This window comes from Onychostoma macrolepis, chromosome 24 (assembly GCF_012432095.1).
Source record: "Onychostoma macrolepis isolate SWU-2019 chromosome 24, ASM1243209v1, whole genome shotgun sequence".
In the NCBI taxonomy this organism is placed as follows: domain Eukaryota; kingdom Metazoa; phylum Chordata; class Actinopteri; order Cypriniformes; family Cyprinidae; genus Onychostoma; species Onychostoma macrolepis.
Genome location: NC_081178.1, coordinates 3,999,084 through 4,007,066, shown reverse-complemented (window position 1 = coordinate 4,007,066; position 7,983 = coordinate 3,999,084). Strand labels below are relative to the sequence as shown.

The 7,983-nt window shown below is 35.5% G+C and overlaps 1 protein-coding gene across 2 annotated transcripts; it reads right to left on the bottom strand.

Annotated features, from left to right (window-relative positions):
• Positions 1 to 250: 250 nt before the first annotated feature.
• cluap1 (clusterin associated protein 1) lies at positions 251 to 7,563 on the bottom strand. 2 transcript variants are annotated; one of them, XM_058765690.1, is made up of 13 exons: positions 7,489 to 7,510; positions 7,156 to 7,197; positions 6,835 to 6,946; positions 6,558 to 6,642; positions 6,298 to 6,477; positions 5,998 to 6,177; positions 4,682 to 4,815; positions 4,218 to 4,359; positions 3,965 to 4,037; positions 3,782 to 3,892; positions 3,634 to 3,686; positions 904 to 963; positions 251 to 451 (listed from the first exon to the last, which is right to left on the bottom strand). In XM_058765690.1, the coding sequence occupies exons 2-13, from the start codon at positions 7,175 to 7,177 to the stop codon at positions 263 to 265; spliced, it is 1,341 nt and encodes a 446-aa protein (XP_058621673.1). In that variant the 5' UTR covers positions 7,178 to 7,197; positions 7,489 to 7,510; the 3' UTR covers positions 251 to 262. The 2 variants fall into 2 exon arrangements, with proteins under 2 accessions (XP_058621673.1, XP_058621672.1); XM_058765689.1 differs by lacking the exon at positions 904 to 963 and having other exon boundaries at positions 7,489 to 7,563.
• Between the last annotated feature and the right edge of the window lie 420 nt (positions 7,564 to 7,983).

Genomic DNA, 7,983 nt, shown 5'->3' with positions numbered 1-7,983 from the left:
GTTTTAACTTTGAACCGTCGCTTCCAGTTAAAATATGAGTGGTGTGGAGTATTGTGATGTTTTTATCAGCTGTTTGGACTCTCATTCTGACGGCACCCATTCCCTGCAGAGGATCCACTGGTGAGCAAGTGATGTAATGCTAAATTTCTCCAAATCTCTTCCCATGAAGAAACAAACTTAACTACATCTTGAATGGCCTAAGGTGAATAAATGTTTAGCAATTTTTGGGTGAACTATTCCTTTAATGCATGCTGGTTGCACATTAAAAATCATTATCGCTCTCTTCAAGGATTTGTGGGTGCAGCGATCGCTTTGAGCGTCCTGGTTTGGTAGAGGAGCCCTCCAGACTGTCATTGTCTTCATCCAGATCCTCGTTTTCCTCTTCCTCGTCATCTTCGTCTTCCTCACCATCTTCATCATCATCGTCTACGTCGATCTCACTATCCTCTGACTGCAAAGCAAAGCACATTGTGAATTATAGCCAAAGACACACACAGCACTCCGTGGAGGGTAACTGAAACGGGGCTCAATCAATATCCCTAATTAAGAATTAACAAAATGAATTATTGCAGAACCACCAGATGTTCACATTTAGACACACGCACGTCAGTGTTATTGTTAACTAAAGCTATTAAAATTGTTTTTCATAATTGGAGAAAAAAAGCTGAATAAAAGAAAATATCAAAATTGGATGAAAAATAAAAAATTGAATGAAAAATGTAAATTTAGAATTAGAAATGTTGCCTTGGCAACTAATTGAAATAAAATACGTTTTAAAACTAAAATAAAAATAAAGCTAAACACAAATGACACGCACAAAAAATAAAAGCTAATAAAAAATATTACAAAATAAAACACTATAATAGCATAATAACACTAAAATAACACTGACACACAGACCACCTTTCTTCTCTTTTTCTTCCGGCTGCTGCCGGATAGATGGACTCGTTCCTTTACTCTGGGCTTGAAGAACGAGTGCAGAGGAAGAGAAAGAGAGATGGAGTGAAAACGGAGTGAATGAAATGAGAGCTGGCGGCATATATAGAGAGAAAAGAAAATGAAAGCACAATGACTGTAGATAGCTTATACAAGATCATGGAGGAAAAACATGAAAACGTGAAGAAAGCAAGCCTAGGAAACCATGATTGGCTGAATAATCTGAAAACTGAAGAATATAACAGAAGAAATTAATAATATATGTTGATATGTTGGTTCAGTGTTATTGTTAACTAAAACTATTAAAAATAGTAGAAATAAAAAACAAAACAAAAATGAGAAATGTTGTCTTGGCAACTAACTGAAATAAGTTTCAACTGAAGTACTAAAATTACTAAAACCAAAAGTAAAAAATAAATTAAAACTATACACACACACACACACGTATATCGATAGATAGATAGATAGATAGATAGATAGATAGATAGATAGATACAGTGCCGTGAAAAGGTTTTTGCCCCCTTCCGGTTTTTTTTTTGTTTTGTTTACATTTGTCACACTTAAAAGATTCAGATCATCAAACAAATTTTAATATTACACAAAGATAATGCAAGTAAATACAAAATGCGGTTTTAAAATTATGATTTCATTTATTAAGGGAAAAAAGCTGTCCAAACCTACCTGGCCCTACGTGAAAAATTAATTGCCCCCTCCTATTAAATCGTGAAAGAACTGTGATTAACCACATTATTTTAGAAAGCGAAGTTAAATTTCACTAGCCAAACCCAGGCCTGATTACTGCCAGACCTGTTGAATCAAGAAATCACTTAAATAGAACCTGTCTGACAAAGTGAAGCATGTTTAAAGAGCAACACATCATGCCGTGATTCAAAGAAATTCAAGAACAGATGAGAAGCAAAATAGTTTACATGCATCAGTCTGGAAAGGGTTATAAAGCCATTTCTAAGGCTTTGGGACTCCAGCAAACCATGGTCAGAGCCATTATCCACAAATGGAGAAAACTTGGAACAGTGGTGAACCTTCCCAGGAGTGGCCGGCCTACCAAAATTACTCCAAGAGCGCAATGACGACTCATCCAGGAGGTCATAAAAGAACCCAGAACAACATCTAAAGAACTGCAGGCCTCACTTGCCTCAATTAAGGTCAGTGTTCATGATTCAACAATAAGAAAGAGACTGGGCAAAAACAGCATCCATGGGAGAGTTCCAAGGCAAAAGCCATTGCTGACCAAAAAGCACACAAAGGCTCGTCTCACATTTGCCAAAAAATATCTTGATTATCCCCAAGACTTTTGGGCAAATATTCTGTGGACTGATGAGACAAAAGTTGAACTTTTTGGAAGGTGTGTGTCCCGTTACATCTGGTGTAAAACCAACACAACATTTCATAAAAAGAACATCATACCAACAGTCAAACATGGTGGAGGTAGTGTGATGGTCTGAGGCTGCTTTGCAGCTTCAGAACCTGGATGACTTGCCATAATTGATGGAACCATGAATTCTGCTCTCTATCAGAAAATCCTGAAGGAGAATGTCCGGCCATCAGTTTGTGACCTCAAGCTCAAGTGCACTTGGGTTATGCAGCAGGACAATGATCTCAAACACACCAGAAAGTCCACCTCTGAATGTGGCCAAGTCAAAGTCCGGACTTAAATCCGATTGAGATGCTGTGGCATGACCTTAAACTGTCCATTCATGCTCGAAAACCCTCCAATGTGGCTGAATTAAAACAATTCTGCAAAGAAGAGTGGGCCAGAATTCCTCCACAGCGATGTGAAAGACTCATTGCCAGTTATCACAAAGGCTTGATTGCAGTTGTTGCTGCCAAGGGTGGCACAACCAGTTATTAGATTTAGGGGGCAATTACTTTTTCACGTAGGGCCAGGCAGGTTATTATTAGAACACTAGTATTTTCACCAGCTAAAAATGGTTTTAAGTCAGTTATTTCTATTTTTTGCTGTAGTGTGTCTGTAGGAAATATCAGTTTACATTTCCAAACATTCATTTTGCTATTAATTGTAATGATCCAGTGAGATTTTCGTCTGACAACAGCCAGTGCTCCACACAGAGATCTGATCATCATCCAGTCTGTCTGGAGTAACATGAAGAATCAGAAAAAAACTGAGACAGACTAAATCTGTGGCAACGTCTCCAAGACACTTCAAGAGACCTACCTGCAAAGCTACAGTACTGTGAAAAGTTTTAGGCACTTGTGTAAAAATGCTGTAAAATGAGGATGATGTCAAAAATAATGGCATAAATAGATTTTCTTGATCAATTAACTTCTATTAACTAAATTAAATCAACATTTGGTGTGAGCACCCTTTGCGTTAAAAGCAGCTTTTGCCCTCGGTGCACTTGCGCATAGTTTTTCAGGGAGCTTTGCAGGTAGGTTTCTTGAAGCATCTTGGAGACGTTGCCACAGTTCTTCTGGATTTAGTCTGTCTCAGTTTGTTCTGATTCTTCATGTTACTCCAGACAGACTGATGATGATCAGATCAGATCTTTGTGTGGAGCACTGGCTGTTGTCAGACAAAAATCTCACTGGATTCTAAATATTTATGTAAAATTAAAATGAAAACTGAAAATATAAAAAATAAAAGCTAATTCAAAATATTATAGTATGTGAGTAATAATAAAATATCATTGTTTTAGTTGGTAATATAGATGTTTTCACCTCTTCACTGTCTCCTCCTCCCATACTGCCAATGAATCGAGCACTACCTCGACCTGCAGCGGAAACACAAATCAAGTACACTCAGACACTCGCATGTGTCACGCGTGTGAGCGAGGCTGCAGATAATGACGGGCTACATGCTGATCACCTGATATCTGTGCGTGTCGTGCGTGGTGTGGTCTGGGCTGCTGTCCGTCGTCTATGTCACTGTCAGAGCCTTCATCTTCTGGTATGTCCACATCTGAGTCTTCATCTTTTGCTACAGAGGAGGAGAACTCGTGAGGTCTTTGACAAACGTGTTCAAATGTGTGTTTGAGAGTGTGTGACCAACCTCCACTCCTCATGAGCCTCTTCTCCTCCTCTTTTAATTTGTTTTGTCTCATTTTCATTGCCATCTCTGCTTCCTGGAAGAAAAAGGCAAAAGGATTAATCAGGGAAGCATCAGGATAGGCTTTTTAAAGTGAATTTGGGTGAAGTTGGTTTCACTTGTTGTCTTTTTTTTATTTTTAGCTGGATAAACGAATGATATGGTTTATATACATGAGTACCAGAGAGAAGCTGAGATGCATCTGCACTGATTGTACCTCGAAGCGATCTTGTTCAGCTCTGTGATAGTCGTCTAGCTGCTGCTCCAAGAAGCTCAAGTTACGAAATTTCTCCACGTACGTCTGGTACTGTTTCTGCAAGTCCTCCTCGATCTTCTCATATTCATCCATAAACGCTGGACTACATAATGAAACAGCGTCAGAGATGTCAGTGTCTAAATGGTCTGTGCAGTATTTCAAACTTTTTTTTTTTTTTGCATCTAAAGCCAAAAGTAAAACTAAAGCCATAAAAAACATGAAATAAAATAAACATTAACATATATCAAGCTGAAGTACTAAAATAACTAAAACTAAATAAACTTAATAAAAAATATTTAAAATTATAAAATCACAACAAAATTCCTAAAACTTTAACTAAAATTAAAATGAAACCAGAAAAATATAAAAATCTAATTTAATATTTTAACTAAATCTATAATCGCATTTCAATAATATTAGCTCACCGCACACTCTGTAGAGTTTGTAAGCGTTTCTGGTTTCTCTCCAGGTCCTGTTTCTTCTTCTCGATTTTGGCCTCCAGACTGGCCTCATCTGATGATACGTTATTGAGCAGATCTTTTGTCATTTGGATGCTCTCCTGAACACAGACGAGCAAACACATTCAGATGCCATTCAGAGTCCAAAATAACATCACAATCCTCCAAAGACTCTTCTGCTTGGTAAATATTTCAAGCACACTGCTCGCTGAATGCAGTAAAATCATACTTTTCTAGAACTGACCTGAAACAGAATGCGACTTTGAGTTCTTGTAGCCCTCTAGAGACTTTCATAACAAACCTTCAAGAACATTTATGCAACATTTAGGGATGAATTTCCTCAGGTTATTTCTCAGTACAGGCAGTTCTTTCAGTTTTATAATACTGAAGCAGTGGTTCTCAACCAGGGAGCCTCAAGGTGAGTTATGAATTAAGACAAAACAAGCATTAAAATCAGCTAAAAGATAAAAATTTTATTCTTAAAATTATTATTTAATTAATTCTCTCAATAACTGGGATTTCTATTTAAGTACCAGCATTTTCAGGGTCTTGGAAAACCTTGATATATTAGGAATTTTAAAAAGTGTGATTTCTAGACCTAGAAATGTCATGGAATTTAAGAAAATCATAAAAAGTCAAGGGCATTTTTATAATTAATATAAATGGTTTTAGTCATGTAAAGCTCTAAAATATTTTATAGGATAGAAATTGCTATTTGTAAGTAAAAAAAACAAAACATATTAAAAATCCCTGTAATCCCAAATGACCCTGAAAACATAAAAAATGTTACTGAAATAAACATTAACTGAAATAAAATATGAAAAACCCTGAAATTAATATTTAATTTCAGCCTGTTGCTGATTTTTTTATTTTAAATGTAAGTCTTAAAAGACAAACTAAATAAACTAAAACTAATAAATTCAAATGAATAAAACCCTGTTCTTTTAACAAACTAATAAAAATGACAAAAACACAACAAAATTATTAAAGCTTTAACTACAATTAAAATGAAAACAGATAATCTAAAAATAAAATTAATTCAAAATATCAAAATAACACGGTCCTGAAGAATGTTCAGTTACTGATACGTCTGGAACTTAATTATTTGAATTATTAATAATTGCTTTACTGAATTATTTCAATACATTGCTACTCCTATATTGTTTTTGACAATGGAAGTCAAAAAGGTTAAAAAAACACTGCACTAAAGCAATTATATTATAAAAATCCGGATCTTCTGAACCTGTGCTTGCTGGTTGACTAAGTGTGGATTTGTGTTTTACCGTGACGTCTTTGACAGCCGCTCTCAGAGCTCTCTCTGTCTCAGTGATCTCCAGCGGTCGGGCTATCGCAGCCGTCCTGCTCTCTCTCAGGTCCTCTTCATGCCCCAACATGTCAAACAGAGCTGCTCCCTTTGCTGTAATTTCAGATCCCAGCTGACGTGCCACCTTTAAATCAGCTATCTGCCACAAAACATCCAAAAATACAACAAAAATGATTAAATATGATGATAATAACTCGTCTCGAAAAGTCTGCTCGTGATAGAACTCATGATGAAACTGTATCAATCATTTGACACTAACCTTTGACCCCAGATCAAACTTGAACTTGCTGTTTTCATCATTGTTCTGTTCCTCATCGGTGTTCTCTTTGGTTTTCATGGCATTGTAGAGAATGCTGGTGATTTTCAGCATCTCTTTCACAGCGTAACCATCTGCCTGATACAGGCGCTTAAGATTCAGCTTCACATGAGCTTTAGTCGCCTAGAGAAACACAGAGAACATGCAGTGATTTTGACATATACTTTGTTCACGCTGACATAAATAATAATAATATAGTTTACCATGAATTGAGCCACAGCTTTGATGAAAAACACTCTGTCTGATTCTGTGTCAACATCACTGGGAATTTCCATCTGAGGTTCATATCTAGGGGAAGATTCATATAGAATTGCATAATATTGAACATTACCTAATATTTTAGTAATATTCCTAATATTCTGATTATTGTTGAATTAAAACATAATTTAAAGTGATATCAGACATAGAAAACATGGTGCCTCTCTGCCACCCTTGCTCTGTTTTAAAACACACATAATATAATACATTAATATATCTTACCTCTTAACAAGCCAGATGAGGATTTCAGCTACTAAAGGGAAGTTTGGAGATCTGAAGTTCTCCATGGAGATGAGACGAGGGTAGCCAAGTGCTCGCATCATCTCTGTAAAATCTACATATCCAAATCATAACATACTGTAAGTGTTCAACTAATATTCAATCATACACCTTTTTCATGCATGCATTAGCATAAGCTTACTTTTCTACATAAAAAAGTATCTGATTACACAACAGCTACTCATTTCTATGATGCTTTATGACCATATACTGAAACATGTTTTATATATAAACTTTATAAGAGTCCCTTTTTAGTTCACTTACTTCTCAGATCTCTGAAAGACATGATTGCTGTCTTTTATTCACCTGTTGGACAAGAAGAAAAAGGACAATAATATTCAATTGTTAACGCACTTAATAAGACTTCTAATCTAATTGAAAGCGAATATCTCTAAAAAATTAAGCATTAACAAACTAATTACAACAAGCCACATCAGATAATAGCAGTTAAGCTAGTTTGATGAATAATGATCATCGTTCGCTCTAAAATTCATATACAAATGCTGTTAATCGAGAATTATAACAAACTGGTACTGTTTTAATCGTAAATCTGGTCACATAAAAACGATAATTAGCATAAAATAACGGAAATCTTGCCTTTCATAAGCGTCTGTTGCTGCGTTTGTCACTATGGCAGCCATAAGGAGCTACGGGAGCACAAGAAGAACAAACAACATTGCAATTTGGAAACGCGTTTTCAGAGGATGTTCATCTGAAGATTATTTTCTTGCGAAGTTAAAGTACAACCATTTTTACAGTAAAGCCATTTACGCCTGGTAACCAGGAATATAATAATAATAAAAGAGTCACACTTTTTTTTTTCTTTTTCATAAAGGAGATTAGTGGAGAGTTTTTTTATTTATTTTTATTTTTTAGATATTATATATAAACCTACAAACAACATCTAGAATGTTCAATAAACAGTTAATTCACAAAATAAGACATTAAACAACAACAAAATTCTCTTTGCATTATTATTTCCTCAATTTTCTCTAAATATATTTTGCGAGAATAGATGAATTGTACACAATTTCAAACATTCCCTGTCCATCTATGCATATGTACATGAAATTTCTCCATAATGATTAAAAC

Excerpts from the sequence above, each read along its gene's own strand:
- cluap1 (XM_058765690.1), bottom strand. The coding sequence starts at position 7,177 with ATGTCTTTCAGAGATCTGAGAA. Across the intron at positions 4,360-4,681 it reads CAAACTCTACAGAGTGTGCG|TCCAGCGTTTATGGATGAAT; the intron begins GTGAGCTAATAT and ends TTCATTATGTAG. Across the intron at positions 452-903 it reads GGAAGAAAAAGAGAAGAAAG|TCAGAGGATAGTGAGATCGA; the intron begins GTGGTCTGTGTG and ends TTTGCTTTGCAG.